Here is a 26,376-nt window from a genome sequence, read left to right as displayed (position 1 = left end):
GGGATATTGTGATGTCATTATGGGGTATTGTGTGTAGATTGATGAGGAAAACTTTGAATCATTTTTTGAATAAGTCTGTAACTTAACAAAATGTGGAAAAGGTCAAGCAGTTTGAATACTTTCCGAATGCACTGTGTGTGTAATATATATATATATATATATATATATATATATATAGATAGATATAAAAATATGCAGTTGAAGTCTGAAGTTTACATACACCTCAGCCAAATACATTTAAACTCAGTTTTTCCCAATCCCTGACACTTAATCTGAGTAAAAATTCCCTGTTTTAGGTCAGTTAGGATCACCACTTCATTTTAAGAATGTGAAATGTCAGAATATTAGTAGAGAGAATGACTTATTTCAGTGGGTCAGAAGTTAACATACACTCAATTAGTATTTGGTAGCATTGCCTTTAAATTGTTTAACTCGGGTCAAATGTTTCGGGAAGCCTTCCACAATAAGTTGAGTGAATTTTGGCCCATTACTCCTGACAGAGCCAGTGTAACTGAGTCAGGTTTGTAGGCCTCCTTCCTCGCACACGCCTTTTCAGTTCTGCCCTCAGATTTTCTATGGGATTGAGGTCAGGGCTTTGTGATGGCCACTCCAATACCTTGATTTGTTGTCCTTAAGCCACTTTGCCACAACTTTGGAAGTATGCTTGGGGTCATTGTCCATTTGGAAGACCCATTTGCGACCTGACTGACGTCTTGAGATGTTGCTTTCATATATCCACAGAATTTTCCGTCCTCATGATGCCATCTATTTTGTGAAGTGCACCAGTCCCTCCTGCAATAAAGCACTGACACAACATGATGCTGCCACCCCCATGATTCATGGTTGGGATGGTGTTCTCCGGCTTGCAAGCTTACCCCTTTTTCCTCCAAACATAACAATAGTCATTATGACCAAACAGTTCTATTTTTGTTTCATCAGACCAGAGGACATTTCTCCAAAAAGTATGATCTTTGTCCCCATGTGCAGTTGCAAACCCTAGTCCTGCTTTTTTTATGGTGGTTTTGGAGTAGTGGCTTCTTCCTTGCTGAGCGGCCTTTCAGGTTATGTCGGTATAGGAGTCATTTTACTGTGGATATAGATGCTTTTGTACCTGTTTCCTCCAGCATCTTCACAAGGTCCTTTGCTGTTGTTCTGGGATTGATTTGCACTTTTTGAACCAAAGTACGTTCATCTCTAGGAGATAGAATGAGTCTCCTTCCTGAGCAGTATGACGGCTGCGTGGTCCCATGGTGTTTATACTTGCGTACTGTTGTTTGTTCAGATGAATGTGGTACCTTCAGGCATTTGGAAATTGCTCCCAAGGATGAACCAGACTTGTGGAGGTCTGCAATTTTTTTTCTGAGGTCTTGGCTGATTTATTTTGATTTTCCCATGATGTCAAGCAAAGAGGCACTGAGTTTGAAGGTTGGCCTTGAAGTACATCCACAGGTACACCTCCAATTTCCTCAAATGATGTCAATTAGCCTATCAGAAGCTTCTAAAACCATGACATAATTTTCTGGAATTTTCCAAGCTGTTTAAAGGCACAGTCAAATTACTGTACTTCTGACCCACTGGAAATGTGATACAGTGAATTATAAGTTAAATCATCTGTCTGTAAACAATTGTTGGAAAAATGACTTGTGTCATGCACAAAGTAGATGTCCTAACCAACTTTCCAACACTATAGTTTGTTAACAAGAAATGTGTGGAGTGATTTAAAAAAAAGTATGTTTAATGACTCCAACCAAAGTGTATGTAAACTTACGACTTCAACTGTGTATATATTACACTCAGTGGTCAGAAGTATTAGGTACACCACCCCGTTCACAAAAATATGATATATAACGGTGTGTACAGACAATATGCGCAGTAGAGTAGAAAAGATGTCTACAGCAGTATTTACGAGGAGCCATGATTAGAATACAGTATGAAATAGCTGAACAGCTGAAATAGCTCTATCAACAAAATACCCAATAGCTTAAGTGGCGTTAACTGGAATCGCTCAAATAATAAATAGCTAAGTAACTTTATCAAATCAGCTACAACAAGATTAGTTTCTAATATAGACACACCACGTGAACGCGCACTAGAATCGCGCGTTCAAATATTTGCTCCCGTGGCGTGTGCACGTTCAGTCAGCGACTGACTCGCTCAATAGTATTTCAATCTGTCAGTGACTCCCTGACAACTGTAGCTAAAATATGTCAAAGTTAGAGCAGATCCTTGTTCTCGATCCTCCGTCTGACCTCAGATTTAAAGGTAAGTGGATTTAATACCGCTTAAACAAGCCATGGATTTCTCTCGGGGATGATTTCACACACCCTGGTGTGGTTAGTTTCTAATGTTAAATGGCCAACCCGCCATTTTGATTTTTTTGGGGGAAAAAGGAGACTTAGTTACCACAGCCGTAAAGTCCAAAATTGTCTATCGTAAAAGTTCATTTAAAAACAACAAAAACAAAAATGTTCAGTTTGCTCTTAATTTTAAGGTTAGGCATAAGGTTAGGAGATGTGGTTAAGGTTATATTTTAAGAAGATACATTGGCGGTGGTTTATGACTGTGGTAACTAGTGGCGGTGGCGACGGGCCGCTGTGTGAATCACCGTACTGTAGTGACGTGGTCAACCGGTGTGGATCTTGGTTTTGCTTCTGATTTTTGTATTAAAAACTTTTTTTTTTTTTTTTACCAGTTCCCTGAGACAAAATATCCAGATAGTTAGACACCCTAGGTATTCATTAACGTTAGCGAGATGGAAACGAGTCCTGGCGGCATTGAAATGAGCTATTATTAGTTAGTTATTTTAACCAAGAACTACCATCCAAGGACAGAGGATAGCGTTAGTAAATGTGTCCTGCCTGTCAAACAGTCATTAACTAGCTAAATAACTAGCCAAGTTAACGTTAGCTAATATAACTTATCCGACAAAAAGTTGGTAAAAAAGCTGGCTACGTTTTCAGGCTCTCCTGTAACGTTAACTGTTCTAGATATTAACTGCATATAATTCGTTATTAAAATACTAGGAACTCTGGTTAGACCTGATAAACCTGATATACAGCTAACTAAAATATCATTTTTTTCAGAAAACATTATTGTGAAATGATGAACTAACACAACACTATTTCACAATAGTTAACATTAACTGGATTATTACAAATCGAAAAGCCTCAACAGTTTGCTTTTTTGGGGGGCTTATTGTATTTCACCCCCCCAAAAAATATAAATGTAATGTCATTACTATTATAATTTTGATAGTAAATCATGGGGTTAATCGCTTCCTCTTTCTCCCCTCCGACTACAACTTTCTGGCCAATGTTAGCTACCTAGCAACCGGGCTCGAGACTAACCTTTTTTTCATTACCATCCTAGAATCGTCCACTAGTGCAATTTTAAAACCTTCCCAAACTGAAGATGTACCATCCATTTATTAAAATACACTTTTCAAAAATATAAACACAACATACAAAAATGTCCAAAGATTTTACTGAGTTACAGTTCATATAAGGAAAATAGTCATTTGGAATATTTTTTTGGCTGTGGTCTATGGATTTCACATGGCAGGGAATACAGATACCGTTTTTTTTTTAAGGTAGGGACTTGCATCAGAAAACCAGTCAGTATCTGGTGTGACCACCATTTGCCTCATGCAGTGCAACATCTTCACATGCAGTTGATTGTGGCCTGCAGAGAGTTGTTAAACTCCTCTTCAATGGCGGTGTGAAGTTGCTGGATATTGGCAGGAACTGGAACACGCTGTCGATCCAGAGCATCCCAAACATGCTCAATGGGACCAGTATGAAAAATGTATGCACTCACAGACTACTGTAAGTCCCTCTGCATAAGAGCACCTGCTAAATTACTAAAATGTAAGTGTCTGGTGAGTATGCAGGTCCTGAAAGAACTGGGACATTTTCGTCTTCCAGGAATCGCATACAGATCCTTGCTACATGTGGCCGTGCATTATCATGCAGAAACGTGAGGTGACAGCGACGGATGAATGGCGTGGTTACATGTGGTCCGCGGTTGTGAGACCGATTGGACATGCTGCCAAATTCTCTAAAATGACATTGAAGGTGGCTTATGGTAGAGAAATTAACATTAAATTCTCTAGCAACAGCTCTGGTGGCCATTCCTGCAGTCAGCATGCCAATTGCACGCTCCCTCAACTTGAGACATCTGTGGCATTGTGACAACTGCACATTTTAGTGACCTTTTATTGTCCCCAGCATAAGGTGCACCTGTGTAATGATCATACTGTTTAATCATATTGATATGTCACACCTGTCAGGTGGATGGATTATCTTGGCAAAGGATAAATGCTCACTAACAGGGATGTAAAACAAATTTGTGCACAATTTCAGAGAAATGAGCTTTTTGTGCATACAGAACATTTCTGGGATATTTTATTTCAGCTCATGAAACATGGGACCAACACTTTACATGTTGCATTTTATATTGTTGTTCTGTATGTGTGTGTATATAATGAGAAATGCCATGGTGGCTGTGGTGCAATTTTAAAAGTAGCCCAAAAACCTGCATCCCATGGCCAATACATTTTCACCAGCAACATCAGTATTTTATAAAAGTGGCCCAATTGGTTGGAAATCCATGGACATGGCAATAACCTAGCTGTATATGCTGGTTTGGGTAGTAAAGAGTTGTCATGACGATGGGGCTAGCTTGCACCTGCTTCACGTTCGTTAGCCATCTTGGCTATCTAGCTACACAGCTATGTTTTGGGGGAAATTGACTGGCTTGCTAACCAAAGATAAATGATTGAATGGAAACAGTTAGTTAGTTGGAATTCCAGAGTCCACGATTATCTCACCGACTGTTGTGCAATACTCTCGAGTACTGTGCGCGGAGGACACTCCTTTATGACCTACTTAGTTAAATAGCTATTCCTTGGGGAGGAAGTTAGTCACTGCTGAGCTAAAAATGTTTCTTGTCAGGCAGGGCTGGGTGTTCCACCTGGCTACATAATTGGGTTTAGAAGTGAAACTGAATCAAGACGTGTCAACTGCTGAAATGCATTGATTGTCTTTACATTAGTTGTTGGTGCTAGCTAGCTAGCTAGCTAGCTAAAGGAGTGACTACTTGCTCTTTGGCTCCAATGCTGGTGATGTTGACAGTGTCACATCACGGTTGGTTGACAGAAGTTTCCAATGTCTACCCCCATGTCAGGTGCAGATTTTTTTTTTGTTGATGTTCTGAAAACAATATTCAGTCGCAGAAAGATAAATGGTGTTGCCAAATTAAACTCTTGTTGGTGGGTAACACATCAACAGCTGTATTGGGGGACCTGTCACAGGCACAGCTATGTAATTGTAGAGGAAATATTAGGTACATTTCATTAAAGTGGACACCTCGCTCTTTGTTATCAACCCTCAAAATAGTATCTATCTATGGGTTGTAAAGACTGATGGCTGAGGAGAGGATAGCCCGGTCGGGACATGGAAGGCTGATGGATAAGGATAGCCCGGTCGGGACATGGAAGGCTGATGGATGAGGATAGCCCGGTCGGGACATGGAAGGCTGATGGATGAGGAGAGGATGAGACTATGTGCCTCCCTAAAAGGTCTAAATAAACAGTTTTACAAGCAACGGAAAACCTTCCTGTTGGGATCCTCTAATGTATTGAGCTGTTGTAAAGTTGTGTGGCTTGCAGTAATTAGTGATTTGAAGGTGCTGAATAGACGTTTCTGGTTTTTAAAATTTATTTTTTTACATGTTTATTCAGATTTTTTTATTTTTCTAAGTACATACCGGCCTTAACTGGAGCAAAGAAAGATGGTTGGTCAGCACAACTCCATATTTGGTGTGTAAACTTATTTTGACATGAACTAAAAACAAAAATCCATATTGTGATAAGTTAGGAAACACTTTTTTTGTGGAGTTGCGTAGTTACTCTCCATTATCTTATTATTATTTATTATTTTAAACATATCAAAGAAATTGCCACACACTAATTATAATTTTAATCTGTGTAGAGCACTGACATCTACTCCTCGTAATGCATAGATACTGGGACAAGGCTAGCCATGCCCTGCCTGTGGTCCAGGGCCTTAGTACACCTTTCTGTACAACATTAATGGAGAAGAAAGGAGTACTAAGGCCCTGGACCAGAGCTAGTAGCCATGCCCTGCCTGTGGTCCAGGGCCTTAGTACGCCTTCCTGTACAACATTAATGGAGAAGGCCCTGGACAAGAGCTAGTAGCCATGCCCTGCCTGTGGTCCAGGGCCTTAGTACGCCTTCCTGTACAACATTAATGGAGAAGGCCCTGGACAAGAGCTAGTAGCCATGCCCTGCCTGTGGTCCAGGGCCTTAGTACGCCTTCCTGTACAACATTAATGGAGAAGGCCCTGGACAAGAGCTAGTAGCCATGCACTGCCTGTGGTCCAGGGCCTTAGTACACCTTCCTCTACAACATTATTGGAGAAGGCCCTGGACAAGAGCTAGTAGCCATGCCCTGCCTGTGGTCCAGGGCCTTAGTACGCCTTCCTGTGCAACATTGATGGAGAAGGCCCTGGACAAGAGCTAGTAGCCATGCCCTGCCTGTGGTCCAGGGCCTTAGTACACCTTCCTGTGCAACATTAATGGAGAAGGCCCTGGACAAGAGCTAGTAGCCATGCCCCTGGCTGATAGTGTCTTTTAGAAAATATTCACAGCCCTTGCCTTTTTCATATTTGGTTGTGTTACAGCCTGAACTCAAAATGTATTAAATTGTGATTTGTTTGGACACTGGCCTACACACAATTACTGCATCAGGTCAAAGTGGAATTATCTTTTTAGATATGTATACAAATGAATTAAAAATAAAAGCTGAGATGTCTTCAGTCAAGTGGAGCGGCAGGGTAGCCTAGTGGTTAGAGCGTTGGACTAGTAACCGGAAGGTTGCAAGTTCTAACCCCCGAGCTGACAAGGTATGAAATCTGTCGTTCTGCCCCTGAACAGGCAGTTAACCCACTGTTCCTAGGCCGTCATTGAAAATAAGAATTTGTTCTTAACTGACTTGCCTAGTTAAATAAAGGTTAAATAAAATAAAAATAGGCAAATCGGCGCCCAAAAATACTGATTTCCTATTGTTATGAAAACTTGAAATCTGCCCTATTTAATCGGGCATTCAGATTAATCGGTAAAATAATTTTAAAAAGGTATTCAACCCCCCTTTTTTTATGGCCTACATAAGTTCAGGAGTAAAAATGTGGGTGACAGAAGTTGCATGGACTCACTTTGTCTTAGTGATCGTTGAACGACTGCCTCATATGTGCGCCTCGCGCATAAAATATGCCGAGCAGTGAATTTCAAATACAGATTCGACCACAGACCAGGGAAGTTTTCCAATTCCTCGCTAATAAGGGCACCTATTGGTGGATGGGTAGAAAAAGTGAGCAGACATTGAATATCCCTTTGAGCGTGAAGTTACTAGTTGGATGGTGTATCAATACACCCAGTCACTACAAAGACACAGGCATCCTTCCTAACTCTGTTGCTGGAGAGGAAGGAAGAACTGCTCAGGGATTTCACCATGAGGCCAAAGGTGACTTTAAAACAGTTGCAGAGTTTAATGACTGTGTTAGGAGAAAATTGATGGATCAACAACATTTGTAATTTTTATAAAATACTAATGAAAACAAAGTAGCTTGCACAGAAAAATATTTCATAACATACATCCTGTTTTGCAAAGGCACTCAAGTAATTCTGCAAAAATGTGGCAATTCAGTTTTTGTCCTAAATACAAAGTATTATGTTTGGGGCAAATGAAACACATTACTGAGTACCACGCTCAATATTTTCAAGCATAGTGGTGCCTGCATCATGTTATGAGTATGCTTCTAATTGTTAAGGACTAGGGATTTTTTTTTCAGGATAAAAATGAAATGCTATAGGAAAACCTGGTTCAGTCTGCTTTCCCAACAGACACTGGGAGATGAATAACCTAAAAAAAAAGCCGCCATTGTTTTACCAAGAAGACGGTGAATGTTCCTGAGTGGCCGAGTTACAGTTTTGACTTTACATATACGATGGAAAGACCTGAAAATGTTTGTCTAGCAATGATCAACAACTAATTTGTCAGAGCTTGAAGAATTTAGAAAAGAATAATGGGCAAATGTTCTCAGCTGTTATTTCTGCCAAAGTTGCTTCTATAAATTATGGGGTGTGAATACTTATGTAAATGACATTTCTGTATTTCATTTTCAATTAATGTGCTAACATTTGTAAAAACATGTTTTCACTTTGTCATTATGAGGTGTTGTTTAATCCATTTTGAATTCTGGCACTAACACAACAAAATGAGTTGAGTGCCAATATGGCCAACCGGTGGTTTCAAAGCCTCTCAGTAGCCAATAAATGGCATCGGTAATCCAGGGTTTATATACAACATTGGTAATTGACCAGCTCCCTTTCTTCCCAGGTTCACTGAAAAGGCAAATGGGCCATGTCCAAGGAGCTGTGAGCCAGGATACAAATGTAACCTTCTCTGTAAATTCCTCAATACCAGATGAAAAAAAACAATGCAAATACCGTGTGTGTGTGTAACTAGACTGGTCGCTTCAATACCATACCGTGTGTGTGTGTAACTAGACTGGTCGCTTCAATACCATACCGTGTGTGTGTAACTAGACTGGTCGCTTCAATACCATACCGTGTGTGTGTGTAACTAGACTGGTCGCTTCAATACCATACCGTGTGTGTGTGTAACTAGACTGGTCGCTTCAATACCATACCGTGTGTGTGTGTAACTAGACTGGTCGCTTCAATACCATACCGTGTGTGTGTGTGTAACTAGACTGGTCGCTTCAATACCATACCGTGTGTGTGTGTGTGTAACTAGACTGGTCGCTTCAATACCATACCGTGTGTGTGTGTAACTAGACTGGTCGCTTCAATACCATACCGTGTGTGTGTGTGTAACTAGACTGGTCGCTTCAATACCATACCGTGTGTGTGTGTGTAACTAGACTGGTCGCTTCAATACCATACCGTGTGTGTGTGTGTAACTAGACTGGTCGCTTCAATACCATACCGTGTGTGTGTGTGTAACTAGACTGGTCGCTTCAATACCATACCGTGTGTGTGTGTGTGTGTAACTAGACTGGTCGCTTCAATACCATACCGTGTGTGTGTGTGTGTGCTGCCGCAAACTGGGATTTGAATGATCAACATTACCAAACAAAGTTTCATCACGTTGTTAAGAGTCCATGTTACCGCAGAAACTGACTCAAGCGAACGATTTCCCAGCCGTCCCGTCTCCAGTCAGCTGTTTGTTCCACACTAAACGTTACTAAACTCGGCAAAAAAAAAACGTCCTCTCACTGTCAACTGTGTTGATTTTCAGCAAACTTAACATGTGTAAATATTTGTATGAACACAAGATTCAACAACTGAGACAAACTGAACAAGTTCCACAGACATGTGACTAACAGAAATTTAATAATGTGTCCCTGAACAAAGGGGGGGTTCAAAATCAAAAGTAACAGTCAGTATCTGGTGTGGCCACCAGCTGCATTAAGTACTGCGGTGCATCTCCTCCTCACGGACTGCACCAGATTTGCCAGTTCTTGCTGTGAGATGTTACCCCACTCTTCCACCAAGGCACCTGCAAGTTCCCGGACATTTCTGGGGGGAATGGCCCTAGCCCTCACCCTCCAATCCAACGGGTCCCAGACGTGCTCGATAGGCTTGACATCCGGACTCTTCGCTGGCTGTGGAAGAACACTGACTTTCCTGTCTTGCAGGAAATCACGCACAGAACGAGCAGTATGGCTGGTGGCATTGTCATGCTGTAGGGTCATGTCAGGATGAACCTGCAGGAAGGGTACCACATGAGGGAGAAGGATGTCTTCCCTATAATGTACAGCATTGAGATTGCCTGGACTGACAACAAGCTCAGTCTGATGATGCTGTGACACACCGCTCCAGAACATGACGGACCCTCCACCTCCAAATCGATCCCGCTCCAGAGTACAGGCCTCGGTGTAACGCTCATTCCTTCGACAATAAACAGGAATCCGACCATCACCCTTGATGAGACAACCGCGACTCGTCAATGAAGAGCACTTTTTGCTAGTCCTGTCTGGTCCATCGATGGTGGGTTTGTGCCCATAGGTGACGTTGTTGCCGGTGATGTCTGGTGAGGACCTGCCTTACAACAGGCCTACAAGCCCTCAGTCCAGCCTCTCTCAGCCTATTGCGGACAGTCTGAGCACTGATGGAGGGATTGTGCGTTCCTGGTGTAACTCGGGCAGTTGTTGTTGCCATCCTGTTGCCATCCTGTACCTGTCCCGCAGGTGTGATGTTCGGATGTACCAATCCTGTGCAGGTGTTGTTACATGTGGTCTGCCACTGCGAGGACGATCAGCTGTCCGTCTTGTCTCCCTGTAGCGCTGTCTTAGGTGTCTCGCAGTATGTACATTGCAATTTATTGCCCTGGCCACATCTGCAGTCCTCATGCCTCCTTGCAGCATGCGTAAGGCACGTTCACCCCGATGAGCAGGGACCCTGGGCATCTTTCTTTTGATGTTTTTCAGAGTCAGTAGAAAGGCCTCTTTAGTGTCCTAAGTTTTCTTGAAAGACAGGATCCTGAAAAGGGGACGTTTCTTTTTTGGCTGAGTTTGTTCCTGCTCGTCGACCATCTCATTCCTAAATCAAGGGCATTAATATGGAGTTTGTCCCCTCTCCTTTGCTGCTATAAGAGCCTCCACTCTTCTGCGAAGGCTTTCCACTAGATGCAGGGACTTATTAGTGAGGTCTGGCACTGATGTTGGGTGATTAGGCCTGGCTTGCAGCTGCGTTCCACTTCATCCAAAAGGTGTTCAATGGGGTTGTGAGGTCAGGGCTCTGTGCAGGCCAGTCAAGTTCTTCCACACCGATCTCGACAAACCATTTCTGTGTGGACCTTGCTTTGTGCACAGGGGTATTGTCATGCCGAAACAGGAAAGGGCCTTCCCCAAACTGTTGCCATGCAGTTGGCAGCACAGAATCATCTAGAATGTCATTGTATGCTGTAGTGTAAACATTTCCCTTCACTGGAACTAAGGTGCCTGAAAAATGAAAAACAGCCCCAGACCGTTATTCCTACTCTATCGAACTTCAGTTGGAACTATGCATTGGGGCAAGTAGCAGTTCCCTCTCATCCTCCAATCCCAAGTGTGATTCATCCCTCCTGAGAACGCATTTCCACTGCTCCAGAGTCCAATGGTGGCGAGCTTTACACCACTCCAGCCGACGCCTGGCATTGCTCATCGTGATCCTAGGCTTGTGTGTGTTGCTCGGCCATGGAAACACCATTTCATGAAGCTCCATTCCAGACAAACCGTTCTTGTGCTGGTGTTGCTTCCAGAGGCAGTTTGGAACTTGGTAGTGAGTGTTGCAACAGATGACAGATGACTTTAACGTGCTTCAGCACTCAGCGGTCCCTTTCTGTGAGCTTGTGTGGCCTACCACTTCGCGTCTGAGCCGTTGTTCCTAGACGTTTCACAATAACAGCACTAACAGTTAACTGGGGCAGATCTAGAAGGACAGACATTTTGACTAACTGACTTTGTTGGGAAGGTTGCATCCTATAACGGTGCCACGTTGAAAGTCACTGAACTCTTCAGTAAGGCCATTCTACTGCTAATGTTTGTCTATGGAGATTGCGTGGCTGTGTGCACCTGTCAGCAACGGGTGTGGCTGAAATAGCTGAATCCACTCATTTGAACGAGTGTCCACATACTTTTGTATATAGGTTTTTATTTTTTTTACTTTGGTGACATGAATGTAACTAAATGCTGAATGTTGACAAAAAATTTCTAAAGTCAACCTGGTTAGTAACCTAGTACACAGTCTCCACACCTCTCTCTGAATTTAACCTGAAGGAGCAAGGTTTTATAACAGACATAGACCTATTATCTTGGAAGATGATGGCCCTAATGCAGCCTTGCGCCACTAAATAAAATAGGTTGAGGAAGTTCAACTCCTTTCTCTGGAATTGATTCAAGGCTGTGTTAAGCATTTCATTTAAATAAATAAAAATGTTTTTGGAGACTCTGTCTCATCGAAGTCCTGTATTCTCTTAATTCAATCTCTCTGAATTTTAACCTGAAGGAGCAAGGTTTTATAACAGACACAGACCGATTAGCTCTTGGAGGTTAGTTGAGGCTTCTCCTATGTCTGGAGGACAGCTCCTCTGACACCCAAGGCTGCTATACCAGTCTTTCTGTCAGCGTATGAAACCAGGAACACAACTTTAGTTTTAGGTGTGTGTGGGTGGGGGGGGGGGGGGTTAAATATAATTTATATAATTTTTAAAAATCTGGTCGGATAAACACTCAATGTCTTACTCGACCGCTCTGAGTTGTACGCATGGTCCTAAAGCACAACGTTGCCTCGTTTTGTTTTATCATTCCGATGATAAAACTGTGGGTGACAAAAGAAAGAAGCAATTTCAGAATGTGGGGGAGACATGTCCCCAGTGAAAGTTAGCCTTCAGTTTCCTACAGGGGCCCCGTCATGGAGAATGGCCCCTACACCTCCTGGACCTTCTAGTTTATCTGACACTATAGCTGTGTGGGGCAGAATCCCTTCAGCCTGAAAGCTGTATAGGTTAACACTGTAGGAGGCTCGTGGCCCTACCGCTCCTCTCTCTGTCCCTGGAGCCTTTAAAAAAATTAAAATAAACATTTTATTAAAATTCTTACTCCATCTCGGTGCTTTGGAAGTCTGACACATGGAATCACACAACTTAAAAAAAAATTTTTTAGCCTAAGGGATGTTAACCGTTTTTAATCTGATTTTGTGTTGCATGTAAATACAATTTAGACGCATGCTTACGGTGTGATAGTGATTATAGTGATTCACTTTTCACAAGGCGATCAGTGGCACTTGTCACTTTGGCTCAGAGGGACAAGAGCCGGTGAACTCGTGATGTTCAGGGTGCCTAAAGGCCTTTTAACTTTCCTTGCTGACTTACAGTCGGACGCTTTGTTTGTGATCATCTGCAAACTAGTGTGGCATGGTATAGCATGATGCCAACATTTTTTGAGTAATGTAGTACAGTTTTATGACACTACTGACCTTTTTCAGCCCTGCTGATCGAAAGAACCTTCTGGCTCCTGTTTTTATAAATTCAGTTGAATTGAAGCAACAGCCACTGGTATCTTTTTTTATTTTATATGACCTGGTCTAATAATATCCACTTTCATATCAGCTACAGGGTTCTGATGTATGGTATCCCAAGTGCATTTCCTCAGCTTGTCTTGGAGCGGAACATGTAATCATGGGTTGAATCACTTTCACGGTGCGATCACGTAGCCCTAGCTGCGTCTCGGACCGTGCGATCACGTAGCCCTAGCTGCGTCTCGGACCATGCGATCACGTAGCCCTAGCTGCGTCTCGGACCGCGCGATCACGTAGCCCTAGCTGCGTCTCGGACCGCGCGATCACGTAGCCCTAGCTGCGTCTCAGGCCGTGCGATCACGTAGCCCTAGCTGCGTCTCGGGCCGTGCGATCACGTAGCCCTAGCTGCGTCTCGGGCCGTGCGATCACGTAGCCCTAGCTGCGTCTCGAACCGTGCGATCACGTAGCCCTAGCTGCGTCTCGGACCGTGCGTCTGATCTAGCAGATCATAATCTGATCAAAGCTAATCACTATCAAAGCGTTATCCCAGTGTGTTTTTGGACATAAAGGACTGTAACATCCCCAGAAGCTCAGGGATTTATGAGTATTCCAACTCATAAATACAGAGGCATATGTACGTATCCCAATGTAATCAAGGTTTTTAAATTATTCTATTTGTATTTTTTTAAATTATTTTTTAAAATCTATATCTAGTATAGTTATATGCTCCCATCAACATCAATGGGGCTGCAGTGGAGCAGGTTGAGAGCTTCAAGTTCCTCGGTGTCCACGTTACTGAAGATTTGTCCAAACTAGAGGTCGACCGATTTAGATTTTTCAACACCGATACCGATTTTATTGGAGGACCAAAAAAAAGCAGATTTCTGATTGTGAATTTTTGTTTGTTTGTTTGTTTTTTATTTATTTGTAATAATTACAACAATACTGATTGGACACTTATTTTTAACTTAAATAGATTTTATTTATGTATTATATTAAGTCTCAAATAAATAATGAAACATGCTCAATTTGGTTTAAATAATGTAAAAACAGTTTTGGAGAAGAAAGTAAAAGTGCAATATGTGCCATGTAAGAAAAGCTTTTTTTAAATTCCTTGCTCAAAACTTATGAAAGCTTCTTCAATATTCCCAGTTAAGAAGTTTTAGGTTGTAGTTATTATAGGAATTATGAGGTGTCGACTATTTCTCTCTGTACCATTTGTAGTTCATATACCTTTGACTATTGGCTGTTCTAATAGGCACTATAGTATTGCCAGCCTAATCTCAGGAGTTGATAGGCTTGAAGTCATAAACAGCGCTGTGCAACAAGCATTGCGAGGAGCTGCTGACAAACGAAGTAAAGTTTGAATTAATGCTTACAAGACTGCTGCTGCCTACCACCGCTCAGTCAGACTGCTCTATCAAATCATATACTTAATTATAATATAATAAACACATGGTCATTAATATGGTCAAATCCGGAAACTATAATTTCGAAAACAAAACGTTTATTCTTTCAGTGAAATACGGATCTGTTCCTTATTTTATCAAACGGTGGCATCCATTAGTCTAAATATTGTTGTTACATTGCACAACCTTCAATGTTATGTCATAATTATGAACAATTCAGGCAAATTAGTCCTGACTCTGCGTGCAATGAACGCAAGAGAAGTGACACAATTTCCCTAGTTAATATTGCCTGCTAACATGAATTTTTTTAAACTAAGTATGCAGGTTTAAAAAATATTTCTGAAAGCTGAATTTGTCTCCCAGTGTCTGTTGGATAGCAGACTGAACCAGGTTTTCCTCTAGGATTTTGCCTGTACTTAACTCTCTTCTGTTTATTTGGCATAAAAACCTCTAGTCCTTGCCGATGACAAACATACCCATAACATGATGCAGTCACCATCATGCTTGAAAATATGAAGAAATGGTACTCTGTGATGTTGGATTTGCCCCAAACATAACGCTTTGAATTCAGGACAAAAAGTGAATTTAAAAAAATACAGTATTAGACAATTCCACAAATACAATTTTAAGAAGGCACACCTGTTAATTGAAATGCATTCCTGTTGACTACCTCATGAAGCTGGTTGAGAGAATGCCAAGAGTGTCATCAAGGTGGCTACTTTGAAGAATCTAACATCTATTTAGATTTTTTTTTTTACAACATGATTCCATATGTGTTTTTTCATAGTTTTGATGTCTTCACTGTTATTCTACAATGTAGAAAATGGTAAAAATAAAGAAAATCCCTTGAATGATTAGGTGTCCAAACTTTTGACTGGTACTGTGTGTGTGTGTGTGTGTGTGTGTGTGTGTTACCCCTTTTTCTCCCCAATTTCATGATTGGTAGTTACAGTCTTGTCTCATCGCTGCGACTCCCGTACGGACTCGGGAGAGGCGAAGGTTGAGAGCCGTGCGTCCTCTGAAACACAACCCTGCCAAGCCGCACCAATGTGTCAGAGGAAACCCCGTACACCTGGCGCCCGTGTCTGCTAGCATGCACCCGGCACACCACAAGGAGTCACTAGAGTGCGATGTGACAAGGACATCCCGGGCCGGTCAAACCCTCCCCTAACCCGGACAACGCTGGGTCAATTGTGCGCCGCCTCATGGTCTCCTGGTCGTGGCCGGCTGCGACACAGGATGGAACTCGGCTCTGTAGTGAAGGCGGATGCCCAAAACACAAAAAAGTGCTTTATTTGCCACATTGTTTTGTGATATTAGACTGAACAGAGATATTAACACAACAGGTAAAGGATCTTAGACTGAACAGAGATATTTACCTGTTGTGTTAATATCTCTGTTCAGTCTAAGATCCTTTACCTGTTGTGTTAAGGATCTTAGACTGAACAGAGATATTAACACAACTGGTAAAGTGAAGGATCCCATGTTTCAAAAAAATACAATATCCCAGAAATTGTCTGTACGCACAAAAAAAAAGCTTATTTCTCTCCAATGTTGTACATTTGTTTACACCCCTGTTAGTGAGCATTTCTCCTTTGCCAAGATAATCAGCTGTGTGGAATTTTGTTAGACTAAAACTTTTATTTTAGTTTTTTACTTAAATGTCTTGATCCCTTGGTCTGGAACAGTGTTATTTTCAAGCCAGGTCACAGCAAAAACATACCATAACACCTCTCAGCAGTGAAACCAAGTACACAACAACAACGTCCGTTCATCTCCTAATGGGCTAACTAGCTACTAATTGGTGTGATTGAGTTTTGGTTGACTTTGATGACCTTGCCTCCAGCTGTTTAGGCGACATGACAGAAAAGAACTGTACCCCATCCCTAGCCATAAAATCTGGACCATGTTAAGACTATGCTGACTGTAATTAAGGTCCTAATTTAAGACCAGCAGACCAGTTGTCACAAGATGGAGAGCAACAGTAGGCTAAGCTTCCCATATGGCACCCTATTCCCTATGTAGTGCACTACTTTAGACCAGAGCCCTATTCCCTATATAGTGCACTACTTTAGACCAGAGCCCTATTCCCTATATAGTGCACTACTTTAGACCAGAGCCCTATTCCCTATGTAGTGCACTACTTTAGAGCAGAACCCTATTCCCTATGTAGTGCACTACTATAGAGCAGGACCCATAGGGAACAGGAAGCCGTATGGGAACGTTGGCTAATAATGGTACATCTCTCCTTGGCTTTAACCTGAGTCAGTCAACCGATCTGATGTCACAAAGGCTGCGTTTTTACACAGGCAGCCCAGTTATTGGCAAAAGATCTGATCTGATTGGTCAAAAGACACAGGGGTGGTAAAAGATCTGATCTGATTGGTCAAAAGACACAGGGGTGGTAAAAGATCAGAATTGGGCTGCCTGTGTAAACATAGACCTTCCGTCTCCCTTAACCCGGAAGCACCAATGTGTCGGAGGAAACACCGTTCATTTGACGACCGAAGTCAGCAGGAGTCGCTAAAAGGAGTCGCGCAATGAGGCAAATAACCCCCCCCCCCCCCCCCCCGGGCCAATTGTGCGGCCGCCGCCCTCCCGGACACAGCCGGTAATGACACAGCCTGAGATCGAACCCCAGGCTGTAGTGATGCTTACTCTGCTACACCACTCGGGAGGACGTTACTTTTTTCCCCTCATTGTAGAATATATGTAATCCAATCTACCCACAATACCCCACAATGACAACGCTTTTTTTTTTTTTTTTTTTTCAATTGATTGGACATGATTTGGAAAGGTACACACCTGTCTATATAAGGTCCCACAGTTTACAGTGCATGTCAGAGAAAAAACCAAGCCATGGGGTTGAAGGAATTGTCCATAGAGCTCCGAGACAGGATTGTGTCGAGGCACAGATCTGGGGAAAGGTACCAAAATATTTCTGGAGCATTGAAGATCCCCAAGAACACAGTGGACTCTGTTTTTAAATAGAAGTTTGGAACCATCAAGATTCTTCCTAGAGCTGGCCACCAAACTGAACAATCAGGGGATAAGGGCCTTGGTCAGGGAGGTGACCAAGAACCTGATGGTCACTCTGACAGAGCTCCAGAGTTCCTCTCTGGAGATGGGAGAACCTTCCAGAAGGACAACCATCTCTACAGCACTTCACCAATCAGGCCTTTATGGTGGAATGGCCAGACGGAAGCCACTCCTCAGTAAAAAGGCACATGACAGCCTGCTTGGAGTTTGCCAAAAGGCACCTAAAGGACTCTGATCATGAGAAAAAAGATTCTCTGGTCTGATGAAATCAAGATTGAACTCTTTGGCCTGAATGCCAAGCGTTATATCTGGAGGATACCTGGCACCATCCCTATGGTGAAGCATGGTGGTGGCAGCATCATGCTGTGGGGATGTTTTTCAGCGACAGGGATTGGGAGACTAGTTAGGATCGAAGGGAAAGATGAACAGAGCAAAGTACAGAGGGAGATCCTTGATGCGAACCTGCTCCAGAGCGCTCAGGATCTCAGACTGGGGCGAAGGTTCACCTTCCATAAGGACACCTTCCCCAGCCAAGACAGCGCAGGAGTGTGTATATAGATAGATAGATACTGTAGATATACACATATCTACACTGTTCTAAATTGTCTGAAAAATAATACTGTTATTTTTCTTGATCTCTTTGTTTATATTAGTTATATTAGTAAGGCAGCTTTGTATCACCGCCATTGAGCTGGAGGCCTAAGAGTAACATTGTCTTAATACTGTAACTTTAATGTATTTTATAGGCTACTATATCAGTCATCAGTAAGTTAATGTCATCACACAGCATAGGAGTCATTCATGATTTGATTAATTAGCTTCAAGTGAACCATAAATAAACTATTTCGGGAAATTGCATTTGCTTTGTATCACCACCATTGAGCTGGAGGCCTAAGAGTAACATTGTCTTAATACTGTAACTTACTATATATTTTCATGTATTTTATAGGCTACTATATCAGTCATCAGTAAGTTAATGTCATCACACAGCATAGGAGTCATTCATGATTTGATTAATTAGCTTCAAGTGAACCATAAATAAACTATTTCGGGAAATTGCATTTGCTTTGTATCACCACCATTGAGCTGGAGGCCTAAGAGTAACATTGTCTTAATACTGTAACTTACTATATATTTTCATGTATTTTATAGGCTACTATATCAGTCATCAGTAAGTTAATGTCATCACACAGCATAGGAGTCATTCATGATTTGATTAATTAGCTTCAAGTGAACCATAAATGAACTATTTCGGGAAATTGCATTTGCTTTGTATCACCACCATTGAGCTGGAGGCCTAAGAGTAACATTGTCTTAATACTGTAACTTACTATATATTTTCATGTATTTTATAGGCTACTATATCAGTCATCAGTAAGTTAATGTCATCACACAGCATAGGAGTCATTCATGATTTGATTAATTAGCTTCAAGTGAACCATAAATGAACTATTTCGGGAAATTGCATTCACCAATGAATTAGACTATTTTTTTTTTTAATTTAAAAAATAATTGTTGTAATTGCTGTCATATAGGCTTACACACACACACACACACACACACACACACACACACACACAAAATATCATTACAACACTCTGCACTTATAATTTATTTTGTGATGACATTGTTCCAAACGTTCAGAAAAATGATATTGTAATCTAACAGCACCTGTTTGGCAACGTTGTGAACGCTGCTTCCTTACCTCATGGTCTCCAGTATATTCCACTACTAGTCACATGTTATTCCACACTGTTACCTCTTGATCTCCAGTATATTCCTCTACTAGTCACATGTTATTCCACACTGTTACCTCTTGATCTCCAGTATATTCCACTACTAGTCACATGTATTTACCTCTTGGTCTCCAGTATATTCCACTACTAGTCACATGTATTTTTACCTCTTGATCTCCAGTATATTCCACTACTAGTCACATGTTATTCCACACTGTTACCTCATGGTCTCCAGTATATTCCACTACTAGTCACATGTATTTTTACCTCTTGATCTCCAGTATATTCCACTACTAGTCACATGTATTTTTACCTCTTGATCTCCAGTATATTCCACTACTAGTCACATGTATTTTTACCTCTTGATCTCCAGTATATTCCACTACTAGTCACATGTATTTACCTCTTGATCTCCAGTATATTCCACTACTAGTCACATGTATTTACCTCTTGATCTCCAGTATATTCCACTACTAATCACATGTATTTACCTCTTGATCTCCAGTATATTCCACTACTAGTCACATGTATTTTTACCTCATGGTCTCCAGTATATTCCACTACTAGTCACATGTATTTTTACCTCTTGATCTCCAGTATATTCCACTACTAGTCACATGTATTTACCTCTTGATCTCCAGTATATTCCACTACTAGTCACATGTATTTACCTCATGGTCTCCAGTATATTCCACTACTAGTCACATGTATATTCCACTACTAGTCACGTGTTATTCCACACTGTTACCTCTTGATCTCCAGTATATTCCACTACTAGTCACATGTATTTTTACCTCTTGATCTCCAGTATATTCCACTACTAGTCACATGTTATTCCACACTGTTACCTCATGGTCTCCAGTATATTCCACTACTAGTCACATGTATTTTTACCTCTTGATCTCCAGTATATTCCACTACTAGTCACATGTTATTCCACACTGTTACCTCATGGTCTCCAGTATATTCCACTACTAGTCACATGTATTTTTACCTCTTGATCTCCAGTATATTCCACTACTAGTCACATGTTATTCCACACTGTTACCTCTTGATCTCCAGTATATTCCTCTACTAGTCACATGTTATTCCACACTGTTACCTCTTGATCTCCAGTATATTCCACTACTAGTCACATGTATTTACCTCTTGGTCTCCAGTATATTCCACTACTAGTCACATGTATTTTTACCTCTTGATCTCCAGTATATTCCACTACTAGTCACATGTTATTCCACACTGTTACCTCATGGTCTCCAGTATATTCCACTACTAGTCACATGTATTTTTACCTCTTGATCTCCAGTATATTCCACTACTAGTCACATGTATTTTTACCTCTTGATCTCCAGTATATTCCACTACTAGTCACATGTATTTTTACCTCTTGATCTCCAGTATATTCCACTACTAGTCACATGTATTTACCTCTTGATCTCCAGTATATTCCACTACTAGTCACATGTATTTACCTCTTGATCTCCAGTATATTCCACTACTAATCACATGTATTTACCTCTTGATCTCCAGTATATTCCACTACTAGTCACATGTATTTTTACCTCATGGTCTCCAGTATATTCCACTACTAGTCACATGTATTTTTACCTCTTGATCTCCAGTATATTCCACTACTAGTCACATGTATTTACCTCTTGATCTCCAGTATATTCCACTACTAGTCACATGTATTTACCTCATGGTCTCCAGTATATTCCACTACTAGTCACATGTATATTCCACTACTAGTCACGTGTTATTCCACACTGTTACCTCTTGATCTCCAGTATATTCCACTACTAGTCACATGTATTTTTACCTCTTGATCTCCAGTATATTCCACTACTAGTCACATGTTATTCCACACTGTTACCTCATGGTCTCCAGTATATTCCACTACTAGTCACATGTATTTTTACCTCTTGATCTCCAGTATATTCCACTACTAGTCACATGTATTTTTACCTCTTGATCTCCAGTATATTCCACTACTAGTCACATGTATTTACCTCTTGATCTCCAGTATATTCCACTACTAGTCACATGTATTTACCTCTTGATCTCCAGTATATTCCACTACTAGTCACATGTATTTACCTCTTGATCTCCAGTATATTCCACTACTAGTCACATGTATTTTTACCTCATGGTCTCCAGTATATTCCACTACTAGTCACATGTATTTTTACCTCTTGATCTCCAGTATATTCCACTACTAGTCACATGTATTTACCTCTTGATCTCCAGTATATTCCACTACTAGTCACATGTATTTACCTCATGGTCTCCAGTATATTCCACTACTAGTCACATGTATATTCCACTACTAGTCACGTGTTATTCCACACTGTTACCTCTTGATCTCCAGTATATTCCACTACTAGTCACATGTATTTTTACCTCATGGTCTCCAGTATATTCCACTACTAGTCACATGTGTTTTTACCTCATGATCTCCAGTATATTCCACTACTAGTCACATGTATTTTTACCTCATGATCTCCAGTATATTCCACTACTAGTCACATGTATTTTTACCTCATGGTCTCCAGTATATTCCACTACTAGTCACATGTATTTACCTCATGGTCTCAGTATATTCCACTACTAGTCACATACAGTGCCTTGCGAAAGTATTCGGCCCCCTTGAACTTTGCGACCTTTTGCCACATTTCAGGCTTCAAACATAAAGATATAAAACTGTATTTTTTTGTGAAGAATCAACAACAAGTGGGACACAATCATGAAATGGAATGAAATTTTTTGGATATTTCAAACTTTTTTAACAAATCAAAAACTGAAAAATTGGGCGTGCAAAATTATTCAGCCCCCTTAAGTTAATACTTTGTAGCGCCACCTTTTGCTGCGATTACAGCTGTAAGTCTCTTGGGGTATGTCTCTATCAGTTTTGCACATCGAGAGACTGACATTTTTTCCCATTCCTCCTTACAGCTCGAGCTCAGTGAGGTTGGATGGAGAGCATTTGTGAACAGCAGTTTTCAGTTCTTTCCACAGATTCACGATTGGATTCAGGTCTGGACTTTGACTTGGCCATTCTAACACCTGGATATGTTTATTTTTGAACCATTCCATTGTAGATTTTGCTTTATGTTTTGGATCATTGTCTTGTTGGAAGACAAATCTCCGTCCCAGTCTCAGGTCTTTTGCAGACTCCATCAGGTTTTCTTCCAGAATGGTCCTGTATTTGGCTCCATCCATCTTCCCATCAATTTTAGCCGTCTTCCCTGTCCCTGCTGAAGAAAAGCAGGCCCAAACCATGATGCTGCCACCACCATGTTTGACAGTGGGGATAGGGTGTTCAGGGTGATGAGCTGTGTTGCTTTTACGCCAAACATAACGTTTTGCATTGTTGCCAAAAAGTTCAATTTTGGTTTCATCTGACCAGAGCACCTTCTTCCACATGTTTGGTGTGTCTCCCAGGTGGCTTGTGGCAAACTTTAAACGACACTTTTTATGGATATCTTTAAGAAATGGCTTTCTTGCCACTCTTCCATAAAGGCCAGATTTGTGCAATATACGACTGATTGTTGTCCTATGGACAGAGTCTCCCACCTCAGCTGTAGATCTCTGCAGTTCATCCAGAGTGATCATGGGCCTCTTGGCTGCATCTCTGATCAGTCTTCTCCTTGTATGAGCTGAAAGTTTAGAGGGACGGCCAGGTCTTGGTAGATTTGCAGTGGTCTGATACTCCTTCCATTTCAATATTATCGCTTGTACAGTGCTCCTTGGGATGTTTAAAGCTTGGGAAAAAAAATTGTATCCAAATCCGGCTTTAAACTTCTTCACAACAGTATCTCGGACCTGCCTGGTGTGTTCCTTGTTCTTCATGATGCTCTCTGCGCTTTTAACGGACCTCTGAGACTATCACAGTGCAGGTGCATTTATACGGAGACTTGATTACACACAGGTGGATTGTATTTATCATCATTAGTCATTTAGGTCAACATTGGATCATTCAGAGATCCTCACTGAACTTCTGGAGAGAGTTTGCTGCACTGAAAGTAAAGGGGCTGAATAATTTTGCACGCCCAATTTTTCAGTTTTTGATTTGTTAAAAAAGTTTGAAATATCCAAAAAATGTCATTCCATTTCATGATTGTGTCCCACTTGTTGTTGATTCTTCACAAAAAAATACAGTTTTATATCTTTATGTTTGAAGCCTGAAATGTGGCAAAAGGTCGCAAAGTTCAAGGGGGCCGAATACTTTCGCAAGGCACTGTATAATTTACCTCATGGTCTCCAGTATATTCCACTACTAGTCACATGTATTTTTACCTCTTGATCTCCAGTATATTCCACTACTAGTCACATGTATTTACCTCTTGATCTCCAGTATATTCCACTACTAGTCACATGTATTTTTACCTCATGATCTCCAGTATATTCCTCTACTAGTCACATGTTATTCCACAATTTTACCACTTGATCTCCAGTATATTCCACTACTAGTCACATGTATTTACCTCTTGATCTCCAGTATATTCCACTACTAGTCACATGTATTTTTACCTCATGGTCTCAGTATATTCCACTACTAGTCACATGTATTTTTACCTCTTGATCTCCAGTATATTCCACTACTAGTCACATGTATTTACCTCATGATCTCCAGTATATTCCTCTACTAGTCACATGTATTTACCTCCTGATCAACCAGTAGCCTAAAACATTCCCCCCTTCAAGTTTATTTGCACACGTCCCCTGCATCCAATTTGCGTTTATGGTGTTTGGAGTTTATAATCGGCAATTTATTGATGTGATTATGATATGCTATAGGTCACGTGCATGAGATGCATACATGTGTTACGTAAAGAGATCAAGGGTTCAGGGCTGAGGGAATGTTTTTTTCCTAAACCCATGAGGGATTTCGGTAATGGAACTTTTAGTTCAGAAAATGACTGTAATTCTATTTGCCGCTTCAGAAACACGGGACAGTGTGATAAACACTGGTGGTGGTTGCTGCAGCAGGGAGGAGAGAGACAACCGGTGCAGGCAGACAGACTGAGCCCAGAGACAACCGGTGCAGGCAGACAGACTGAGCCCGGCCCGGCACAATCAAGTCAACTGCGGTTGGACTCCATCTAATCATTTGTCTTAAAAAAAAAATTGAATTGAATCAAACCGTGAGCTTAAAGCATCAGACAAGCTAAGTGAATATAGTTGATTCGATTTAAAACGCATTAGGATTTGTCTGAAATATGGAAAAATACATGATTTTGTGATTCATTTTCATTTCAACCAATCGATTGGGTCGACCCAAGATTATTATTTATTTTGTTGTCGGGGACAGCCCTACTGTGCATTCAAATTGCCAAGTGGGGGCCCCCCAAGTGAAAATGTTTGGGGACCTCTGCTCTAAGGTATGCAACGCCAGGACAACTGCTGATGCACTACCCTGTTTCAAAAAGGGCACCTGGTGCATTCTACTGTTACAGCTTTTAAGAGGAAGTTGAAAGCCGGACTGAGTAACTAAAATACCGTAGTTCCCACAGCTTTGTACCGCTGCTCTACACTACAGAGAATACATAACTGTAACAAATGAGGCCGAACGAATTCCAATGTTTTTGAACCTTCTCTTGCTCTCTCTCTCTTGCTCTCTCTCTCTTGCTCTCTCTCTCTCTTGCTCTCACTCGCTCTCCCTCTACCAGGTCCTTTTACAGAAGTCATCACCACCAACCTGAAGCTGAAGAACCCGTCTGATAGAAGAGTATGTTTCAAAGTGAAGACCACAGCTCCTAGGAGATACTGTGTACGGCCCAACAGTGGCATCATAGATGCAGGCGCCACCGTCACCATCTCTGGTGAGTCAAACGGGGTCACGTCCGTGGCTGGAATTACATACTATAGGAATCATTGTTAAATCATCCCATATGCAATGAACTTGTACTGTAATGGACCGTTTTCCCGAAACACAGTCCATGGTGCCAAACTGCAAAAAAAACATTATTCATTTGTTGTTATGATGTGATGGATGGAGGGTTCTGGTGAATGTTCCTGAACGGGATCTTTAACTGTGTTCTGTGCTTTTTCAAACTGTATTCTGGTGCTTTTCAAATGAAGTTATAGCATAATTCAAGCACTTGTTTTTTTGATGCTGAGATGTGTGTGTGTGTGTGTGTGTGCGACCTTTTTTCTTCAATCTATTTCAGTAATGCTCCAGCCCTTCGACTACGACCCCAACGAGAAGAGTAAACACAAATTCATGGTCCAGAGTATCTTTGCTCCTCCTAATGAGTCTGAACTCGATGCTATGGTGAGTAATCTAGTTCTTACCTCTACAGCTGCTAGAGTGGTTTCTCCCTGTTCCTGGGTCCTGTGTGGCTCAGCTGGTAGGGCACCTCTCAGCTAGTAGGGACACATCTCAGCTAGTAGGGACACATCTCAGCTGGTAGGGCACCGCTCAGCTGGTAGGGCACATCTCAGCTGGTAGGGCACCGCTCAGCTGGTAGGGCACCGCTCAGCTGGTAGGGCACCGCTCAGCTGGTAGGGCACCGCTCAGCTGGTAGGGCACCGCTCAGCTGGTAGGGGCACCGCTCAGCTGGTAGGGGCACCGCTCAGCTGGTAGGGGCACCGCTCAGCTGGTAGGGGCACCGCTCAGCTGGTAGGGGCACCGCTCAGCTGGTAGGGGCACCGCTCAGCTGGTAGGGGCACCGCTCAGCTGGTAGGGGCACCGCTCAGCTGGTAGGGGCACCGCTCAGCTGGTAGGGGCACCGCTCAGCTGGTAGGGGCACCGCTCAGCTGGTAGGGCACCGCTCAGCTGGTAGGGCACGGCTCAGCTGGTAGGGCACGGCTCAGCTGGTAGGGCACGGCTCAGCTGGTAGGGCACCGCTCAGCTGGTAGGGCACCGCTCAGCTGGTAGGGCACCGCTCAGCTGGTTGGCCATGAAGCTGGAAAACACCAGGATTGTAGGAGGCTAGTTCTCCAGGAGCAGGTTTGGAGAACCCTGTTCTAGAGGAACATACTGTGATGTTGTGCAACTTATGCCCCAGTGTATGATCTATGACATCTATGACAGCGATCCTCAACTGGTGGGTTGTTAACAACATAGTTGGCAATAGAAGTTACTTAG

General features: G+C 41.9%; 1 protein-coding gene across 1 annotated transcript in view; it reads left to right on the top strand.

The window, feature by feature from the left end:
* The first annotated feature begins 2,113 nt into the window (after window positions 1-2,113).
* Window positions 2,114-26,376, top strand: part of LOC109881754 (vesicle-associated membrane protein-associated protein A-like) — a 40,947-nt gene continuing 16,684 nt past the window's right edge. The window contains exons 1-3 of the mRNA XM_020473865.2: window positions 2,114-2,262; window positions 24,956-25,108; window positions 25,457-25,560. Of these exons, the coding sequence (XP_020329454.1) occupies window positions 2,205-2,262; window positions 24,956-25,108; window positions 25,457-25,560 (315 nt within the window). The 5' untranslated portion in view covers window positions 2,114-2,204. The remainder of the gene's footprint in view (window positions 2,263-24,955; window positions 25,109-25,456; window positions 25,561-26,376) is intronic.

The sequence above is a fragment of the Oncorhynchus kisutch genome, linkage group LG27 (genome assembly GCF_002021735.2).
Source record: "Oncorhynchus kisutch isolate 150728-3 linkage group LG27, Okis_V2, whole genome shotgun sequence".
Classification (NCBI taxonomy): domain Eukaryota; kingdom Metazoa; phylum Chordata; class Actinopteri; order Salmoniformes; family Salmonidae; genus Oncorhynchus; species Oncorhynchus kisutch.
Note: the sequence above shows the minus strand (reverse complement) of the source record. Positions and strands in the feature narration are given on the sequence as shown.